Source organism: Dermacentor silvarum, chromosome 8, assembly GCF_013339745.2.
Source record: "Dermacentor silvarum isolate Dsil-2018 chromosome 8, BIME_Dsil_1.4, whole genome shotgun sequence".
NCBI classification, from domain to species: domain Eukaryota; kingdom Metazoa; phylum Arthropoda; class Arachnida; order Ixodida; family Ixodidae; genus Dermacentor; species Dermacentor silvarum.
This window is the reverse complement of record NC_051161.1, coordinates 61,620,757-61,641,766: the sequence shown is the minus strand read 5'-3', so window position 1 is coordinate 61,641,766 and position 21,010 is coordinate 61,620,757. Positions and strand designations below refer to the sequence as shown.

General features: G+C 44.3%; 1 protein-coding gene across 4 annotated transcripts in view; it reads left to right on the top strand.

The window, feature by feature from the left end:
- Positions 1-19,852, top strand: part of LOC119462162 (venom metalloproteinase antarease-like TserMP_B) — a 129,360-nt gene extending 109,508 nt beyond the window's left edge. For 3 of the 4 annotated variants that reach the window (XM_049672461.1, XM_049672458.1, XM_049672460.1), the window contains 4 exons: positions 6,575-6,742; positions 7,563-7,704; positions 10,081-10,185; positions 19,574-19,852. In XM_049672461.1, the coding sequence (XP_049528418.1) occupies positions 6,575-6,742; positions 7,563-7,704; positions 10,081-10,185; positions 19,574-19,639 (481 nt within the window). In that variant the 3' untranslated portion in view covers positions 19,640-19,852. The remainder of the gene's footprint in view (positions 1-6,574; positions 6,743-7,562; positions 7,705-10,080; positions 10,186-19,573) is intronic. The other variant, XM_049672457.1, reaches the window with a different exon arrangement.
- The last annotated feature ends 1,158 nt before the right edge of the window (positions 19,853-21,010 follow it).

The window sequence follows — 21,010 nt, the reverse complement described above, 5'->3', positions numbered from 1 at the left end:
TGTAGGCGTAGCATCGACATGGGGTAGTTGCGCCAGCGTATGCCAACGACTCGCTCGAGCACATGTCGCCTCTGTGACGATGACGCCACAACGTGGTCAACAGCGCGGCGCCAGAGTAGCATGTGGTCCAAGGTAACGCGAAGAAATCGGACGGTGGGGACTTGTCGAATCTGGTATCCGTTCATATTCAGCTTCAAGCGTGTAGATTTTCTTTTCACTCCAGGAAATAGTACGAATGATGATTTCTCTGCTGATAGTGATAAGCCAACCGTTGCCAAATGGCCCTGAGTGGCATTTACTGCTCCCTGCGCTATTCCTGCGAGGCGATGATACTGGTAGCCGGAGACCCATATGCATTATCATCGGCATGTATAGATATCTTCACTGGTGTTCGATAGTTTAGTATTCTTGGGAGGCTAGCCATGGCGATGTTAAATAATAAGGGAGATAAAACACTCCCCTGTGGCACGCCGCGAAATATACCTATTTCATCACTCAAAGTGTCGCCAAGACGAACTCTGATGTGGCGATCATTGAGAAACGTATGCATATATGAAGTGCAAGAGATGACGCGTGACGCCTATAACTTCTAACTGGCTGATGATGGCTGTTTGAGACACGTAGTCGTAAACCTTAGAAACATCCATAAAAGCAGCAAGTGTCGGCACGCCATCCGCACTGTAATGTTATATGTGGCTTAGCAGGTTCTGCGCATTGTCTTGAGCACTTAGACACTGCCGAAACCCAGTCATGCACGACGGTAGTTTCCGACCCTGCTCGATGTACCATGCGCGTTTTGTGCACGCCATCTTCTCTTTTAGCTTCGCGTCACAGGAGGTCAGCGATACCAGTCTGTAGGAGTCCAAGGCTGCAGGAATATTTCCAGGCTTCAGAACCAGTACCACCCATGCTACCTTCCATAAATGTGGGATATCCCCTCTGGCACACACTTGGTTAAAAATACCTGCAAGTCACGCCGTCTCTCAACCAGTAGGTTAGTCAGCATCTGATTACTGATAAGGTCAGGTCCCACCGCACAGCCACGTCGGAGGGTGCTCATCGCTAGTTCCAACTCTCTCAGTGTGAAAGGAGCATCCATCAAAGACGATAGCGGTGGTGGCGGGTTGGTTGTGCCGGCTGACCAGCCGGAAGAGTATACTTGAGCAAAGGCATTCGCAAGACAAGCGAGCGTCTTGCCTAACTTCAATGCTAGGGCATCGAATGGCTTGTTTTGTAGAAAGTTTCCAGCAAGGGTATTCACGACCCACCATATCCTTGGAACTGGTGTGAAGACCGATAGGCTTGCACAAAATGCTGCTCCTTGATCTCTTCTTAGTTTCCTTGTGTAACTTCGGATCACTGTGTTACTTATGTAATATATTGTGACGAAAAGACAATGGAAGAAGTACCCGGCGTCGGCGAGACAGACAGCTGGACAAGATGGCGTGCAAGAACTCAAGCCGGCGTCCTCAGCCTCTACTTCTTCTTCAGCGCCCGCACCTTGCAGAGTGCGCGTCCCAGTCATAACTTCTTTCCCAGCGCTGGCCCGTGACACCTAGGGGCAATACAGTCTTCATTGGTGGGTCGCCCTTCGTCCTCATCAGCCTCCATTCTGCTCTTCTACGGGCAGCGGATAGATTTTTGAGCTTTAGGTCCGGAGCGGGGAAGTGGTCGGGTAGCTTCAGCTCAGCGGTAGCTAATCTCTTGCTACGTAGCATGTCCGCGAACAGGTCTACAGATGATTCACTTAGGCCGTCCCTGTACGTATCCCAATGCGTCACAGGACAGGATCATCGGCCGGTGGTTCTATATCCAGCAATGTTGAGGAAGACAGGAAAATGGTCACTGCCCATTCTATCTTTACTCGTTGTTGACGATGCGAGGATGTCCGCTGAGTGCAATGTCAACTCAATGACAGTGTAAGAGGCCGGTGGTCCGAAAAACGTTGGCTGCCTGTCATCCGCCACGCAGAATCCCTCAGTGTCTAAAGCACTAACAGTATGCTTCCCACGAGCATCAGTGACCTTGTCACCCCAGAGAGTATGATGCGCGTTAAAGTTCCCTCATATAACCCTTGGAGCCAGGCAGCGGCTACAGAGGTATCATGATTTCTCCCATCGAGACCTTCAGGCAAGAACTCACATATACGGACGCCACGCTGAGGCTTCGGTTTACCAGCCGCACTTGTACAGCAGTGACCTCCGAAGCACTGCCGCAAAGGTCTTGAACTGGTAGAACATAATGTGGGATTTCACGTCTGACATATAGCATGGCGCTTCCGTTCGGAAATGTCGCAATACCTTGATTTCCATGTGCGACATAACCAGCAATTGATCTGGAGCTTGGAAGGCCAGCCTCGGACAGGGCAAATATTGGCACAGGCATGTTGTGTAAGAAAAGCGACAGTTCAAATAAATGGCACGCAAGACCCGCACAGCTCCATTGGATAATAAGTGACACCTTTTGGCGAGATGGTGAACATCGTATCCTGACCACATTGTCACAGCTGTCACCGATTCGTCGTCGGCGCGAAGTCGATCGACGGGGTATACAAGCCGATTGGTCGTTCCGTACTCAAGCGAACATAGTGAAAAGAGTCAGAGTCGGGAGTAAAAAGAAACAGATATTTATTGAATGAGAAATATAAGGAATTAATAAAATAAAATAATAAAAAAGACACAAGACAGACTAACACACCTGAACTTAATATAACAGAATGATGACAGAGAAATATGATGAGCAATTAACAATACATATACGTATGAAACAGGGCGCGGATCAAATATACAAGAATAACACCTAACAGCGTTTCACTAAAAATAATGTTCAAAAGAAAACAACGATGTCATACGCGTGGCCGGACAGCAGCAGAAAGTCCAAAAACCGTGAAGTCGGTGCGCAGAGCTTTCCCGAAGAATGCTGGCGGGCCGATCTTGTTGAGGTGGATGCGATTGCTGGGCTGGATTTTCCGGGAGTCTAGATCTGACGACTTTCCTCAAGCAGGTTGAGCTAACTTGAGGCGAACAATCGTTGCAGACGCTGGTTTGACGTCTCGTACGTCAACTAGTTACTTGGAGTTCCGACGCGGCTAGGTGGCCCAGGCGATACTGGACGGCACTAGCCCCCCGACGGCTTCTCAGCAGCGCATAGGTTCAGCTTCTAGACTAATTAGCAGGGCCCGAAACCTGCGCTTAAATAGCCTCTCCTTTCCCTAGTTCCCTATGTAGGGGAATTGCCGGTATGCAGAGTTCACCTAATTATTTCACGACTCCTCCCAAAAGTCTTGGCCGCACCCCTTTCACCAGGAGGGGAGGACGGTAGATTCCCCTCTCTCCAAGGTCGAGCACCGGCACTGCACCACACGGACGCACACGCACACCTCTGGGTCCGTTAATCGGCGTGTCGCTTCCTCGAGACTATGCCGCACAGTGGGACCACGACGTTTTTTTTTTTTTTTTTTTTTTGACGGCCGTTAATCGGCGTGTCGACGACTCGAGAAACTATATGCTGCCCCGTGAGGACACGACGTTTCTAGCGGCCGTTAATTGGCGTAAAAACCACTCTAAAACTCTCGAAAATATGCCGCTCCGTGACACACATCTATATTGCTAGGTGCTTTAAGAGGAGGCAGATCTTATAATCACCGACTCGAGAGCCGGGACTACTTCGAGCATGTCCTTCATCGAGCTCGCCCGCATCTTCTCTATGTGTCATCGCAGGGCCTTGAAGAGAGCACGTAGCACCTGTTGACAGTTCTCCTTTGGTGTTTTTTCATCGCAACGCGAATGGGGTTGCTGCAGTGCAGACACATAACTGCGCTGCTCCGATTGTTCAGCAGCCTTCTCGTCTACAGGGCTTCCATTCATTGATTTGACTGCTTTAGCCGGTCCACTGTGCGATGTCACCACTGTTTCCTGGGTTCCTGAAGTAGGCTTCAAGCTTGGGAAATCAGTTTCACTCTTTGAGCTCCATGTGATGTCGCCTGACACTGTCGCCAGAAAATATTGGCACTGAAATTAGTCTAAGCAGCCAATAAAAATTATTAAAAAGTATAAAATGCCTCACTTTGCCCCTAATATCGTGACAAAATTAGGCAGCACATGGGCCCCCGTAAAAAATAATCAAGACCTTAGAGTTAAAGCAAGTGTAATGGGCCCCGACACGTGGGGCCACTGTCTTCGCATAGAGAGAGCTCGGCGCTGTTTTCTACCAGCAGAGAAGGCACTTCCAGTCCTTCGACGCGGTGGTATACTTGCTTCGTCAACTTCTCGGTTTTTGTGGCTTCGATGGCTCACCTTTACCTTTGTAGCTGTCACTTATTTTAGGTTTTGGTTCTCTTCGCTAGAGTTGCGGTCGCATGACTGGCAGACTTGGGTACCATAACATCCTTCTTGTGAGGGTATGAGGTCAACGCAGTGCTAGTGAGCCCAAAGAGAGCCTTTCCATGCATAGTATGCAGTGGACAACCATTCTTTCTTGCTCTTCAGTTAGAACTCATGGCTTAGATTCCAGATGAACCTTGTAAAGAATTTCAGTACTTCACTGCTGTGGCGGCTTCCTCTCTCTTATATTCAGCGCGTCCTTGGGAACACGGAAAAGCTGAGAAGATGCGCGAACTGATGAAGATGTTGCGCTACGCTTTCCAGTGCTTTCTTTTACCTCTTCATCTCACCAGCCAGCTCTCTTCGTCGTTGTGGCGTATGTTGAGGCGATCCTAAATAAAAGAGGCAAACATTACACCTAAGGAGCAAGTTATATATATATATATATATATATATATATATATATTAATTTATTAGAAAGGCAAAGAGGTCGGAGCAAGCTCAGTATTTACAGACACACTGATTGAAACTTCCTAAAACGTCGCAATGTCACATTTTGCTCCACGCGTAAGCCTCATCTAATGTATATTTGTGCAAAAGAAGGAAAGCGAAGGGCTCAATACTTTTCACGAACTCTGCCTAATGAACAAAGATATCGATACGATATTTACGTCGATTCTGTGGGCTTTCCTGGTGCCGCTGCAGGCCTTCAAAATAACGCAATTGCAGAATTTGCCATCCTTTCGGTACCCCCACAGCTCACACGCAACCGCTGATTATTTTCCCCTTGATATTCATTCCACCAATCGTGACTGTATTCACTTGAAACGCGAAGCTAGGAACACACCTCGGTCCCAGGACGAAGCTATTCTGGTGAAGGGTTTTCTTTGTAAATCGCGTTAGGTAAATTATGTTGCACTCACTTTGCCGTGTCTCACTTTGCCCCAATTTCCCCTACTTGCATAGAAAACTAATCGCCCGCAGCTTATAAACTCGTTCCGCTTTCGGCGGTCTGTACATTCGCCTAATATTCGTCGGTGAAGAAGAACCCCTGCAACTACGACGTGGATATGACATTATGCTCTTCTAGACCCGCAGCTCCAGCTCAGTGTAGCGCTGCTGAGCACGAGGTCATGGGTTCCATCCCCGTCACAGCGGAGACGATGGGGGATAGAATAGAAGACCACTCCTTAACCGGGTGCATTCGGTGTAAGGTAAAGAACCGTATTTCATGAAAATTAATCGGGAGTCCTCCACTACGGTGTACCTCATAATGAGATAATTGTTTTGGTAAGTACACCTCTAGAATTGATTTTTTTTCTTTTAGTACGTTGTAGATAATTCTCGATAAATTATTAAAACTTTCCCCGGCAAAGACTGACAGTATTAATTAGGACTCGCTTGTAAAAGGCTAAAGCACTGTTAATTAGCCTAGTAAACATTCGTGTTTGTCGAGTTTCTTGAAGCTGTGCAGTAGCACGCTTGTCTAGACCAAGTTGTAATAGGTATTAGAAGAGGAACACCAATTAACAAAACACAAAGGAAGGAGACAGGACAAGCAGTCGTTCCGTATCTGCACTTCTTTGGTAATAGCTATGCATCGCGAACTAGGCCAACAAGAAGTGTTCCTAGTAATAGGTTACCCAAATCGTGAGAAGGGAATCTCCTGACTCATAAAAATGGGCTATAGTATATGTGGCAGACATTTTCAAGTGACTATCTGCAGCTTGGGGTTCTTATTACAACGGAAGAGATAGAATTCGTGTATTCTACCAGTACGTATATATCGGGAAGAAGTATGGAGATATCGCAGACGCCTGAGAAGAACTATGTACCGCGCAGTGCGAGATGGAATAGGAAATTATAGGTGCAACGTCAAGATACGGGATGAGGGCAGTATAGATAAGATAGCAAATGGGTGTAGTTGATGTTCTACATGGGATTAAAGATAAGAAGTGAAGTTAAGCATGTTATTTAATGCGGAGAGCAGATAGCTTGTGGTCTCATAGAACGATAGGATGCGTGCCAAAGGAAGAAAAAGGCAGCAAATGATGGCCTAGAAAAGGGAAGTGTGATGAGATGCGTAGATTCACCGGCACATGATAAAATGGTCTTTCACAAAAGAGGGGTAATTGAAGATCGTTAGGAGAGGCTTTCATCCTTGAGTAATATTCTCGTTTCTGAAGATGTCAACTTTGTATTCACTTATGAACACCGGTACCCTAAATTTGCTTTCTCACGTTTTCTTTCAGACTAGGATGCATGCACGACGGGTCCGCGCCTAGAGGCTGGCCTCCGGGTATGATAGGCTCAGAGGACTGTCCTTGGGACGATGGCTACATGATGAGCTACAAATTCAACGTTCCTCAAATGTACTCCTTCTCCCACTGCTGTGCAAGAGAAATAATGAATTTCTACAAGTAAGCACAGCTGCTTCATACTTTATTCTGCGCACAAGTAGAATTGTTTCTGTTCATTAACTCGCGAGCGCGTAAAACTATTGCTAAGAATACGAGTATACATTACAATTTTTATCGAAACTGCGAATAAGGGTATTAATTTCTTCGAATAAGAACTGAGGTAATTGCTGGATGGCGACATTTTCTATCTCAATTTACTAGCAAAAAAAAAAAAAAGAAAGTGCGGTCCTTCGGAATAATTAACTCTACAGAAACTTCATGGGTGAGGGTTGCAGTTTCAGAAAGCGTAGTCAGTCGACAAGTGTCGGCTGACCATGGTTTGGTGTATTATTCACCAGGCTTAGCGTGCATATTTTTAAAACTTATTGTGCAAGATCACGGCCCGTCTTATGTAACGTTTCTCTTTCACCTCACTTTTTTTTTGTTATCACGCATCGCCCCGAGAAATCTATCACAGTGGTAATTCCGGCGCGGCGACCCACGTCAGAGCGTGGCCCCCGAGATGGCTCCTGCGCTCGCCTATCTGATCTCGAAGGCCATGGTACGAACCAATGGCTGAAGGCTAGAAGAAGAAAAAAAAATCAATTGAATCACGGCTAAAAGGCTTGCCGGAAAGAGCGAAAAGCGATATTTACGTTTGTCACACGAGAAACGTCCGGTAACATTTAGTAATGCCACCGTAATTCAATCTTTCTAATCAGGTATTCACACGAAATTGTACCTGTACCTGTCCGTTTCGAAGCTGCCCATTCTTGAGTACTCTTAACATGGGAACCATGGACAAGAGGTGACGCTAATTGCTTCTTTTATTTCGTTTCAGCCGTCCAAATTACACCTGTTTGAGCCGTATAAACAGAGACCTTCATCCTGCTTATTCGGAGTACTTCCCAGGAGACAGGGTGAAATGGGACATCTTCTGTAGGAAAGTGTACTATGATTACGGCTACGGGAAAGCTGACAGCGTAAGTATGTGGTACATGTCCCCCCCTCTCTCTCTCTTTTCTTTTTAGTGTGCATGGAATATAAGTGAGGCCATCATGTAGCCTAACGGCTATGCAGACGCGGTGTCTCAATGTCTCTGGCAACGATCATAAGAGATCAAGTATCTACCCGCCAACAACCTTGAGATAACGAACGTGCATAAAAAATTGAAGGACTTGTGGCATTTCTGAAAGAACCTGTGCCATGTGTGTCATTTGTTCTTTTCTTTCTTGTGTACTGTACTTTCGTTGCTAAATTTTGTCCTGCGAGCGTTCCCATTTACTAATAAATATAAGTCATAATGATGTCCAGGAGTATGCTAGTCCTCTTCATGTTTGAAAAGTTTGGAAATATCGCGCGGAAGGGCGAAACACTGACAGCGATAGAAAGGTTTAGCATTCCGCTTGAACTCGGCGGACGGTGTTTTAACTATATTTGGATGTGACATGTTGGCGTTACGGAGCACGCAAGGCAACTAATGCTGCGCTTGATGCTTCCGCGTTGCTTCGTCGTTTTTACTGCCAAGCCACTCCGCGTTTTTGAGACCCTTCAACGCAACGCACGCGAGCCGTGCATGCGCCTTCAATAGCGATGCAGCACGACGGGGGAACTGTGCCTTGTAGTGCGCCTCTTTCGCACGATTGCTATCGCGATAATGTACAAAAAAAAAGTCCGACAGACTTCATCTCATCATCAATGTCGACGTAATGCGATTAGCGGTGAAGCAATCCACATAGTGACACACCTTATTGCCACAATTGAAATAGTCATGTATGAGGCGTGTATTCCAGCCGAGCTCCTCTCTCGCGCTTCCATCTAGGCACATTGCGCCATCTAGCAGCGCGCCCGCTAAGTGGCCTCCGAGATGTGTGGCACGACGGTGCGGGCCAACACTGAGAAATATGGATACATTCGACTGGTTTCTACCATGCACCAACTCGGTTTGCAGTGATGCAGAGCCATCTCGAGATCAGATATAGAGAAAGCCTACCCAAATGATTGTGCAAGGTGCTTCCAGAGCAATGGCGGTAGCCACGTACGTGATCAAGTTTCTGTGGGATCTCGGTCGCGCTCTCAGGTTGAAGGTGGGAGCACCTCCATGCGTTGATAGGACGGCGTTCTGAATGAATGGCATAGTGAAAGCGTGGTGTTCTGAAAGCGCGGCATTCTGAATGAACCAGGCGAATATATTCTGAACGTCCGATTTCAACCAGCGGAATGCAAACTGCACCGCATGAGCTTTCTAGAGTACTTGAAAATGATCTCTAGAATTGACCGGATAAATGTTAAAGGCTCATTTTTTTTTCATGGAAGCGCACCGTGCAAGAGGTTCGACACAGGTATAAGCAGACCTACAAATACATCTAGTACCCAAAGAAGGCTAATCGCAGTAACGAATGCACTCATTTGCTGGTAGCAGTGCAAGCTTCAAACGCAGCCGATATATGTCGTGCGACGAAGCCATCACCAAAGATATTTGCAACGCCCCGTGCTGGGCAGATTACTTTTCAGAGGCTCAAGCAATACAGAGAGTCTACTTTTAAGCGTCATAACACCTGTGTACTTGTTTGCTAGGCTTTCTATGCAATCGTAAGACTGAAAACTGGCCAAGTTGGCATGGATGCATAATAGAAGCAACACAAGATACATTTTTTTTTTTCTAAAGGGGAGGGTGGGGAAGCAAGCTGCATGAACGAATATTCTCCTGTGATATTTTTTTACTGACGTATGCGCAGTTCCCTCTTGTCTGTTCTTCTTAATACTTTTCATTTCACCAATAAATCAGTTGATAATCAGTGTCCACGCTGTTCAATTGCCTATGTACTATCGACCAAAAAAGTTTACGGACCAAGGGATCTGACAAAAAGCTGAATATCTCCGCAGCCTCAAAACGCAGCCTGGTATTCCCATTTCCAGCCTCTACTGGTATATGCGAACAACATTGTGATGTATAATTTTACTGGCTACTTTTAAAGGCTGCTCGGATATTTAGCGTTTTCTGAGGTCCCGTGGGCCGTAAACGTTTTGGGTCGATGGTACATGGCCAAACGTTCGCGCTCTTTTCCCACCATGATTTCGGTGGGATATTCTGACTATAGCAGTTAACAATCTTATTTTGGTGGTGCGGAATTCGACTAACGTGTTTGCTTATTGGTTATCCAGTAACAGCAATCAAGCTTGTTCGTAGAAAACTGGGCGCTATGTGTGCTGAATATTCTTCTTCGTTTAACCCAATAAATCTTGCCCTACATTAGCTTCTTTCTTACAACTGAAATAAATAAATCATTTTTTTCTTGTGTCCGAAGCATGCGAATTTAGAAACAACTGAGATAAACCTCTTTTAATGTCTTTTCCAGGAATGGGGCGCGAAAAACTGTTACTTGAAATGCTACTACAAGAAAGGTAGCCAGCTCTTCAAATACGCCTACGTTGTTGACGGAACTAAGTGCGGGGATGGAAAGGTCAGTGCACATCAAAGGGTCGATTTTCCACCTATGGTCATGAGCTCGAACGACAGGCACGCTGAGGGAAGACAAACGCACGCAGAAAAAGAAATGTTATGGTACAGTCTTTGTAAAACCAGCTTTGGAGCTACCTGCGTTTGCACACTCATTTGCACATGAAATGAAGCATTAACGAAATGACTCGCAGACTCAATAAGCAGAATGCTGACTCAGTTTTTATCATAATTATAATGCCGCTTGCTGAAAAAAAAGCGATAACGATAAAGACGCGGAACAGTGAAGAAATTTACTAGCGCATGTTGGCCGGCTAGATGGCGGGCCAATATGTTTAATTGCCGATATCTGTGTGGAGGGACGCTTTATGTGATTTGGGGCAGCGTATTCTGGTCGTGCGTGACGCAGGTTTTTACGTGACCAACTTCAAAATTACAAAGATCAAATATACTGCAGTGCCACCCACCAGGTTCCAACCCAGGTGTTCAATGTAGCACTGTCTCGATAATAAGCTGCTTTCCAAAGTTAATAGCATAATAAAAAATGACAAGATTACTAATTGGATTTCAACATACTTGAATACCCGTCAACAATATGTCACTTTTCGTAATCATTCATCTCAGTCTCTTTCTGTTGACTCTGGAGTCCCTCAGGGTTCTGTGCTTGGGCCACTTCTCTTCATCATTTATATAAATGACATCGTAAAAGACATTCCAGTTCATATTAAATTATACGCGGATGACTGCGTGCTCTACTCCGAAATTAAAACTACATCCGATCAAAAAACACTGAACGAGGCCTTCCAAAAGATTATTGAATGGTGTGATGCCTGGCAGATGCCAATAAATTTTCAAAAAAACCGTTTACATGAGAATAACTCGCAAGAAAAATCCCCTAATATTCCAATATTCTTTTGCTGATAATATCCTCTCCGAAGTTGCACAATACAAATATCTAGGATTATGGATTACTAACGACCTTGACTGGACTAAGCACATTGATCAGGTGATAAGCAATGCTAACCGTAAACTATTTTTTCTTAGGCGAGCACTAAAACTCTCCACACCCAGAGTCCGGCTTCAAGCTTACAAATCGGTTGTCCTTCCAATATTAGATTATGCGGCGATAATTTGGGATCCATTTACTAAAACGAACATTAATAAAATTGAAAACATACAAAAGAAAGCAGTTCGTTTTGTTTACAATAACTATGGACGCACATCAGTAACTGATCTGTTAAATAGGGCTGGTTTGACATCTGTATCCGAAAGAAATCGCGTTTCTCGACTTAAGTTCTTATACCAAATAATCAAAGGCCATTTCAAGATTAATATCGACGGACTAATATCCTTTTCCTCAGGTTACACTACAAGACAACGTCATAATCTTACAATCACCCCTTTTCGTCAGCGTAATAACTGCTTTAAATATTCATTTTTTCCAAGAACAGTCACGGAATGGAATCGGCTTACTAACGATCAAGTACTACAGAAATCTCTGACCTCATTCACCAGCCGCCTCAGTGTCCATTAACATTTATTTTCTGATGTATTCATTCCCTGCTGCCCATATAGTTGCTCATTTCTCATTGTTATTGCCTTTATGCCACTTACATTTTGTAATAATATAATCACTCAATATTTATGTGTTCCTGAATAATTAAGATATGCCATGAACCTTGCTGTACCCCTATGTTGCACTGCCATCATTGAACTTTTTTTGTTGTCTTCAATGCTGATCCATTTTGTTTGTTTACTAATCATTTGCGGCCTTTGTTGTTTTTGGCTTTGTTTGTTTGTAAATATTTGATCCGTGCTTGTATCTGTACGCCTACCCTGCGAAAATCCTTCCCTGGGATTGCAGTATCAATAAATAAATAAATACCACTCAATAATGTTTTTCCACCGCACAAAAATAATTCAGCAACAATCTCGGAAATGTAAAGCGTTGCAACAATTAAGGATATCTCTATTGATACACATATCAAAACTTAGATATGCGGACACCACCACCCAGTAATGGTAATCTTTTCGATGGCCTATCGAACACCTTACGAAAAAATCATTTAGCGTATCGCTCTGCTATGGATGTCTGTCGCTTGATGTACTTACTGGTGGTGATCTAGTAACATGAACATGCCGCGTGGTAGGCTGTAGGGATTCCTAAAGGTTGCAAATTGATTTCTGCTCGTTTAAAGTTTCGATAGGTCAGATCATTACGGGCGTGACTCGGAAATCCTATCGGAAGGAGAAGATGAAGAAGATAAAGAGTGGAAGAGGAAAACCAACACCAAGCTAATAAACTATCCAAGGAGATGCTGTGCCACAACTCACGACCATATAGATACCGTGACTCGCACTACGATGAGCAGTAGAACCAGCCTTCATCCTTTGCACTCTGCGAAGGAGACTAAAAGTAAAGCTATGAATGCTGATAACTAGAGACCGGATTACTGTAAATGTTTACTTGTTCCCGCACGCCAGGGCCCCACCTTTTGGTGTATATGTGCGAATTAGGGCTTTGCATGTGGTTTAGCACTGCCTTTATAGTGCCTATAAAAGGCAATTTCGGTCTTTTGCGCCTATTATCAACTCCAGAATCCATTACTTGCGCTGACAACACAGTCCAAATAAACAAAGATGGCTACGACATCCAGGTTGATGGCGGCCTTCTCGCTTGGTGCCGCGCTCACGTTTCTCGTTTGTGGCATCGAATTGAGGTGTTTCGTCGAAGCCGAAAGGGTTTGTGCAGCCGAACACCTTAGTTTGATCGGTCTCAAGGATTTCAGCGACGAAAGCGCGGGAAAGGTTGCGCTGTGCTTGCAGACGTCCGGCCTGCCGAGCGAGCTTCATCAGGTATTTTGAAAGACGAAAAAAAAAAAAAGAAGAGTAGTGTTCCTTCGTAGCGAGCCTCTTCGAAAAGTGCAAGCACTTGCTCGCGGCATTGTTCCACTGCTACAGGTACGATACTTGACTGTTTTCGACCTTCATAGACAACTCCGCACTGCGACTCGTGTTGTAGTATATCGCATATAGCATCTCATATTATATAGGCAGTAATGTCTGCCGTGCTTTCAAAAGCTAAATACGAATATTCTGCACTGAGATAACGAGGCTAAAAACTGTAAAGTTACCGGGTCAGTGTGTCTAGGGATAAAAAAAAATGAAAGTTCAATTTGTGAATCGGGGTACACCTTTCTTTTTATAGTTGGCTGATACAGTGCGATAAGGTCGTCTACGTACGATGACCCGCGCTTGTTCATGCTCGCAGTACGCAGTGTCCGAGGTGATTCCCGGACTTGGGAGCACCTGCCACCCGTAGGAATTCTCAAACCACGGTGAATAGCAACACAAGTAAACAACAACCAATCGGCCCAAGTTGATTCATAGTGTAATCTTTTTGCGCACACAATTGACACGGACACAGTGAAGGGGAGACACACGAGCGCTTACTCACAACTGTTTATTTTCGGAAAGATACAAAACATATATACCCCAGCTATCTGCACTGAGCATGTGCAACAAGAGTCGTCAGTGAAAACAGAAAAGATTAAAAAGGTTACAGTGCAAAGTCGTCAGTGTAAACAGAAAAGATTAAAAAGGTTTACCCAGTATTCAAATATGTAAATTCTCTGTCAGAAATTGCAACCGATGCTTCACTTATGCATTTTTCAGCACACTTCATGATATGGAACGCTTCTGTTATTTCACGTGTTAGTTTGTTTTATCTGAAAACAAAATGTCAGTGTCAGTAAATACCGGATCACAATGACATAGATTACAGTGGTTTGATAAATGTGAATGATTTTCTTTACCGAGAGAACGTTCATGTTCTTTTAGACGGGTGTTTATGCACCGACCGGTATGACTTCGGTCGGTATCGATCGGGCCTTTTTTTTAGGCTCTATAGCGTGTAAGCAGTTCAAAGTAAAATTAAAAACCAAAAGTAAATAAAACCAACGGCCCCAAGTTGAGTTTCTTCCAACAGGTTTCCAAAAAGTTTGTGAGGGTTTCTTTTGGACAATGATCACTTGTATAGTGTAAATGCATGACTTGAAAATTAACTGAAGCAGTCTAATGGAATTTGCTGCGTTGCGTCGGAAAGCAAACAAGCGGAGTTTTGCGCAGGTCGAACGCTCCAAAGCTGGAACGAGCGCTGTTCGCTGTTGCTTCTAAATTTCTTGCGCGCAAATAAACTCACAACTCAATACGTTGAATGAGAAAACAGAATCTTCTGCGTGCACCGCTAAACGAAAGCATGCTATGAAAACGATATTTCGCCTCGCGGTATAACATGTACCATGATCAACTTCAGACCTTTCGAGGTAGTTACCATTCTTGCTACAGTACCTGCAGACAAATTTAAATGAGCGAGGACATTACTGCTGCTTAAAGCATTAGTAACGCTAATGCTGCAGCAGAAAACTATAAACGAACAAATCCAAAATGAAGCTCAATATAACATAATTATAAAGTACATTTCATCACTATAATTTATTAAAGCACCTCTCTAAACAATGCACGCTCCGCGATTTGAAACGCCAGCAAGGTATTAAAAATAAATAAAGAGCAAGCAATGCTTTTTCGGGAAATGGCACTCGGCACATGCACATGCTTTTTCTTTTACTTTACATTCTTTAGTAGCATAACCTACACGGACGGGCCCTACTGTATATTGTACTTTTTTTCTTTGACATTTGTCATCTCGCTCTTTCTTTACTCTTTCCTCCCCTCCTTCCTTTCTCTCATTTCTATGTTTGTCTCCTCCTTTCTGAAGAGTAGGCAGGCGTTGTGCCCCTTGTGGTGGCAATTGCCAGCCGTGCTGTGTATATATTTACAAACCAAATAATAATATACAAAGTTTCATTAGCCAATGAGAACACCAGTGGGAAATGATATCAAGGTCAGTCTCTACTGCTCTACGGTTACAGGGATTAGACTTATTCCGGAATATTGCACAATCTTTAGCAAGCTATTTTACAGGAGAGACTTGGGTACGAAGATCGTTAATATATATGAGAAAGAGTAGTGGTGCTAAAACAGAGGCCTGAGCACCCCCGAGGTTACTGGGGCGAAAGAAGAATCATGACCGTTAGCTGAAACAGATTGAAAGTGGTTACCGAGAAAGCGTTTAATTGGGGCTGGCTTAAGACAGGAAAGCCAAAAAAGTGTTGATTGCTGGTAACGAGCTAAGGGGTTGTGCTTAAAAGGAAGCCCAAATTGGTAGCAGGACGGCTGAAACGTTTTGTTGGTTTAGTTAGAAGTTTGGTAAGGTTAAAATCAAGACCTAGGCTAATAAACTCGAGGCACACAGAGCCACATTTTATACGTGTGGGGTGGGTATACTAATGAATCCCGGGAAAGTTAATATCACTCACTAAGAAAAAATAGGTTGTGCAAAGCCGCCTAAAATGTCGAAAAGTTCCTTGCAAAAATGCGTTAGTTGAATTAAGGGACCGAGAGTAGGCAATAAAGATGAAGTCTTTGTGATCGACAGCATATACAAGCGCAAACAAATTTCAAATTTGTAGAAAAGCTTATCTCTCGGCAATACTCGTATATGGTATCCCGTACTGCGGAAAGGGGCACTCCGCCGCGTTTGCGTTGCCCGCGGTCAAGACGAATGCATTTATCGACATTTTAGCATTCAACAATTTCATGGCCTACGATCCCATTCGAGAAGCACGTTTCCGTGATGATGACTATGTCAGCTGAATACGTGTCTTTTAGAGAAATAATCTACGTTACCCGCCCGGCCGGGCCCGCCACCCCTTTACTTTAGGCCCGAGCCTGGCCCGGCCCGGCTCGAAACCGGCCCGAACCCAGCCCGAGACCGAAAAAGACCACCTAGCGGCATTAAACATAAATAAAATATCGAAGAGAATGAAATAATTTATCATTAAGACATAAATACACGTCATATGCAATTATGAGCACCATTTGGGCGGTCTGAACGCAATACCAGCGAGTAAAGTAGTACGAATGACCCTGCCGAGCAGTATCGCCAGCAGTTTCCAACGGCGCGACCTTGATGCGGCCCAATCCACTTCTATCGCAGCGCCGCCACAGTATTTTTCCACGTCGGGCTCCTCACTGCAAAGCATGCGCCGCCCCAACCGCTTGTCCCGCTCAACCGTAGTCTAGTACACTATAGCCGAAACGCAGCCACGACCGGTCGTGAGCGCAGCGCATGGATGGAGTAAATGGAGAAAGAAATCTTGTTCCTCCATTATGCAGCGTACTGCGCTGCTGCTAGGGGGCCGGTTGAGAACATGCGTGCAATCATGGATGGACGCAGTGCCATATTAAGCCGCGTGCCGAATTATCTTATCTTACCAGTCATCGTTTTACCAATTCGCTTTTGAAGAATCAGCAAGTCGCGAACGCGTTTGCACCGCGCCGAAAGCATTACATTGATTTAAGTAATCCAAAATCAAAAAAAGATGGCTGACTAATGGAGTAGCACACGAGGAATAAGGATTATAAACAGGGATAAGGTGCCTCAGAAAGGCTGCTCAACGTTTCGATAGGAGGACCTCCTAGAAAGGCTGGCCAACGTTTCGAAGATAGGTCCTCCTATCGAAACGTTGGCCAGCCTTTCTGAGGCACCTTATCCCTGTTTATAATCCTCATTGATTTAAGTAAGGAATACAATGGCAACCTTTGGTTTGAGGCGACTACTTCTGGACTTTTGCATTCTGTTCAAACAGCGCAAAATACGACGGAAGAAGGAAAGGTAAGTACACAGGAGTAACTCTGCTAGCTTCCAGCTGCGCCGGGGCAGCAGGTTTTTCAGAGTCGAGACGCGCGAGAATAACTCGCTGCACGTTACATGCCCACCACCAGAAAGTCCGAGCCCGGCCCGGGCTCGCGTCAAAAAGCACATGCTGTGCCCGAGCCCGGCCCGAGCCCGTGAAAAAACTTCCCTACCCGGCCCACGGGCCGGGCCGGGCCCGGGCTTTCGGGTAAGCCCGAGCCCGTGCAGTGCTCTAAAGACGAGGTGCGTACTGCTGGCCGCTATCCTTTCCGAATTCAATGAGTTACTTTTGACATTGGCATGCAGCTCAGGAAATTCTTCAGCGATAGAGATGCCCCTAACACAAAATTTAGAACGCCGAGAAAGGATGCTTTCCTTCAATTTTGAGGAACCAAAATTTATAATTATTGTCGGGGGTTCGCACAAGACGTGCGTGCCCAAGGGATGTGTGCGAAAAATGCTGTCACCAGGAAACAACAGATTTAAAACACAGGAAAGTGACTCATGAGCATGGCACTCGGGCTGCGCCCCAAGACTGTCAACTAAACCGTAGAAGATCGAAGTGTCGCGTCAAAGCCTACCTTCAGTTGATCTAGTCGTCAATTCATTACTACATTTTTGTTTCTGACAGAGCTGCTCATTATACCAGGCAGATCTTCGTCACGCCGAGGTCATTTTACAGATTGAACAACAGATTCAATCACAGGAAGTTTGAATGTTATGTCAGGTACCTTTTGTTCCAGTTGTTCTTAGTTGCTTCTTAATTCGGTTAGCATTTGCGTCACCTCAGTATGACACGCATCTACCTTACTGACAATGAGGCAATCGCAACTAGGACGTCGATATTGTTTATACTATATCGAGGTATAATGATTATACTATAATCATTAGCACGCCCTAGTTATTTTCGGCGTCTTCATGCAATATCAGCAACATGACAACTATTGGGCTTGGGGTATTAGGAGTACATAAGATGTATAACTAGCATATAAGCGCTTGCGTTGTCAATGTTAGTTGAGCTTTGGGGGGCCTTTGCCCATCTGACAGACCCTCGGTTACAATGCCAGAAAAAAATTTATTTCTTCTGCAGTGGACAAGCAACTTCATGTTATACTGCAGGCGCAGATTTGAGAGAGAAAGGCGCGCAATTGTTGTAAAGATGTGTTGCAGACAGTGGCTTGCCAAGACTATTGAGTGTATATTGCGCCACGCATTAGGTGGAAGCGTGAAAAGTCCCCTCGAAATGATGTCAACGGTAGTTACGAGGTCCCCTTTTTCCGCGTCGCCTCCCCTTTTGTGTTTGTGCAGAGATACCAGGCGATGGCGACTAATCTAAACTCTGCGACAAATGAGCAATAAACTCATCACTAAAATACAGCAAAATGTTTATGTAAGGAGTTCCTACACCTGTGTTCAAACCTGTGATAAGAAGAGAACACATTGTGACGAACAAACTTTGCGATATACAAAAAGCGCTTATGAAATACTTCTTGCGAACAATGAACGAGTCGTGATACAGCTACAACTGCATAACACAAGTTTATTGAATCCCACGTGTCTGGCAGCAGCTGTCGAAAATGTTTATGCAAACGTGGAGTCTGTCACTGACAAAAAAAAAAACGCGTTTCTTTCCTGCTCAAAATAATTTTGGAGGTTTTTACAGGATAACGCTCAGAAATCTCAGAGGGCACCATGACGTCAAACATACGAAAATATGAAAATGCTCCATTCACCTTTTCCGATACTGAGCGCAAGTTTTTAGCATACACTTCACTTCAATTCATTCTTTCTTTTTACATCACAGAACAATACACAAAATCGGTCTAGACCCATAGCCAGAGGCTAGTATAGGGGGCAAGTACATGAAAGTTGTGTTAGTGCAAGTAAAAACCGTTTTAAAGGTAGATTGGCACAATAAAGAAACGCAATTACAAATAATAGATGGCATCATAGATTTAATGTGATTCAACATGTCAAGCTTATACTGAGAGAGAAGCGACACAATCTTGAACACCGCAACTTAGAAATTATAATGATGTATTTAATGTTCCTAACAATTTTTAAAATGTTTGTAAACATTAAAAACATTTTTTTACTAGAACGTTTGTTGGCATCAGTGTATTGGGCATGACTTCTAGCTTCTTCCCGTAACTGTTTAGTAGCTTTCCTGACACAGTTTGGGCTTTTGGGCTTGCTTCATATTATGCGCCGTTGTAGGCCGAGGAGTTTTGGTGATAAATATACCCGAACTGCTCATAGGGTGAGAAGAAATGTATCAAGTGTCTTGGCTGAATATGCGGATTGACAAATAAGTGACTTTGTGTGTGCCCAGCAACCCCATGTGAATTGATGACTCTCGCTATATGATTGCTGCCTTTCAGGCTTCACAAGTGTACACTACGTCAGTTTCTTCCCGTGAAAGTTGACTACAAACAATCAATACATATATAATGTCGTGGTTTGAAAACAGATTATAGTGCCTATGTAGGCCCCTGTCTTGTCTAAAACAAAGCATTAAATGCCTATTTTCGGCGCTTGAAACCCACATTTCAATACAAAAATCTGGTCTCTAGTTTTCAGAAATAATACCCTAAGACACCTTGAAGCCTAACCATAATTTCTGTTGTCTTCCCAGGTTTGCATTCTCGGAAATTGTACGACGAGACCTACAATAGAAGAACCTGTCGACACAGCAGAATAACACTATGCGATCGATTTATTTTTTCATCTGTACTAAACTCAAGCCTCGTGTACGTCGTAAATAATTATGCCATTCATCATGGACAGACCGTCTGGCTGCTTAGCCTAGCAACAAAAAAAATGAACATATTCAAAAACACTTAAAAGTTGACAGTCGCTTTAGCATACGCTAAAGAGGATGAAGGCGACAGCCTGCGCGCTCACGAGACATTAATTAAATTACTTGACATTCTCATTCGAATGCGTTGTTACTTCCTAATATACTTGTTTTCGCCCACCAAAGGTCGTGGGTCCGAGTGCATTTATTAACTCTATCTTAATCAACTGTGCCTTAATTAACTTCGCCTTATTAACAACAAAGATCGAGGGTTCGACTCTCACCAAAGGTAGTGGGTTCGAGTGCCTTAATTAACTCGATCTTAATTAAGGTGCCACGCGGTGGCACCATGAATTTTGGTGTCATAACGCTGGACACCGGATTTTTCTACTCACGAGCCGTATAAGGATTTTGCGTTAATACTCATGAGACGGTAATGAAGTGGGACGGGTTGCCTGGCAATAAGTAAAATCACGCAATGGAAAATGCACACCTGAAGGCAGCTCAGGTTCGCCATCTTTGATTATGTGAGCATTGTCTCTATGGAGCTAAGAAAAAGGGCTTGAAGATTGTATAAGTGAGAATTAGTGGAGTTTCTTCATGTGTGTATATCGTGTGTTTGAATGTGTAGTGATCTGCACTCCTTAAAGCAATGGCCATTGGTTACTGCAAACCACTCATAACCAAATAATTGAGTGCATATAAGCGCAATATAAAATACAAGATCATTATTTTTGTTTAAATTGTTCCCTATCGTTTATAAAGCTACCAATCATGTACATTTAGCCTATTATAACGATTGAAGTCTTAACTTCGCTAATTACGCTTTTTTGTGCAGATACAAAGCATTACACTTTTCGCGTTACATGCTGGTGTACTTGCCAAAGAATTTTGACGCAATAAAATAACGATAAAATCACGCATTTCTATCTTTTTGTCTCCTTGAAGGCTAAGTGTTTGCCACAACGTGTTACTTCACAGGGGGGCTTACGGATTAATAAGGAGACGCTGGAATGTCAACCAGATGTACAGTGCGGTACACGGTTAAAGGTAACGCGTGAGTGTGTGCGAATTTTCGCTTCTGACAAGTATGCAGTTGCCCAGCTTCGCCGTGGACATATTTTTGGTGACGCTGGCACTAACAGTGTGCAGTGCATTGGCGTAGCTTCAGCCGGCACATGGAGCTAGAGTGGCGGCAAAGTGAGGGGTGCAGAATAGCCCACGCTCTACATCAGGTTTGCTACCCTACAAAGAGGGACGACGAATAACGGAGGG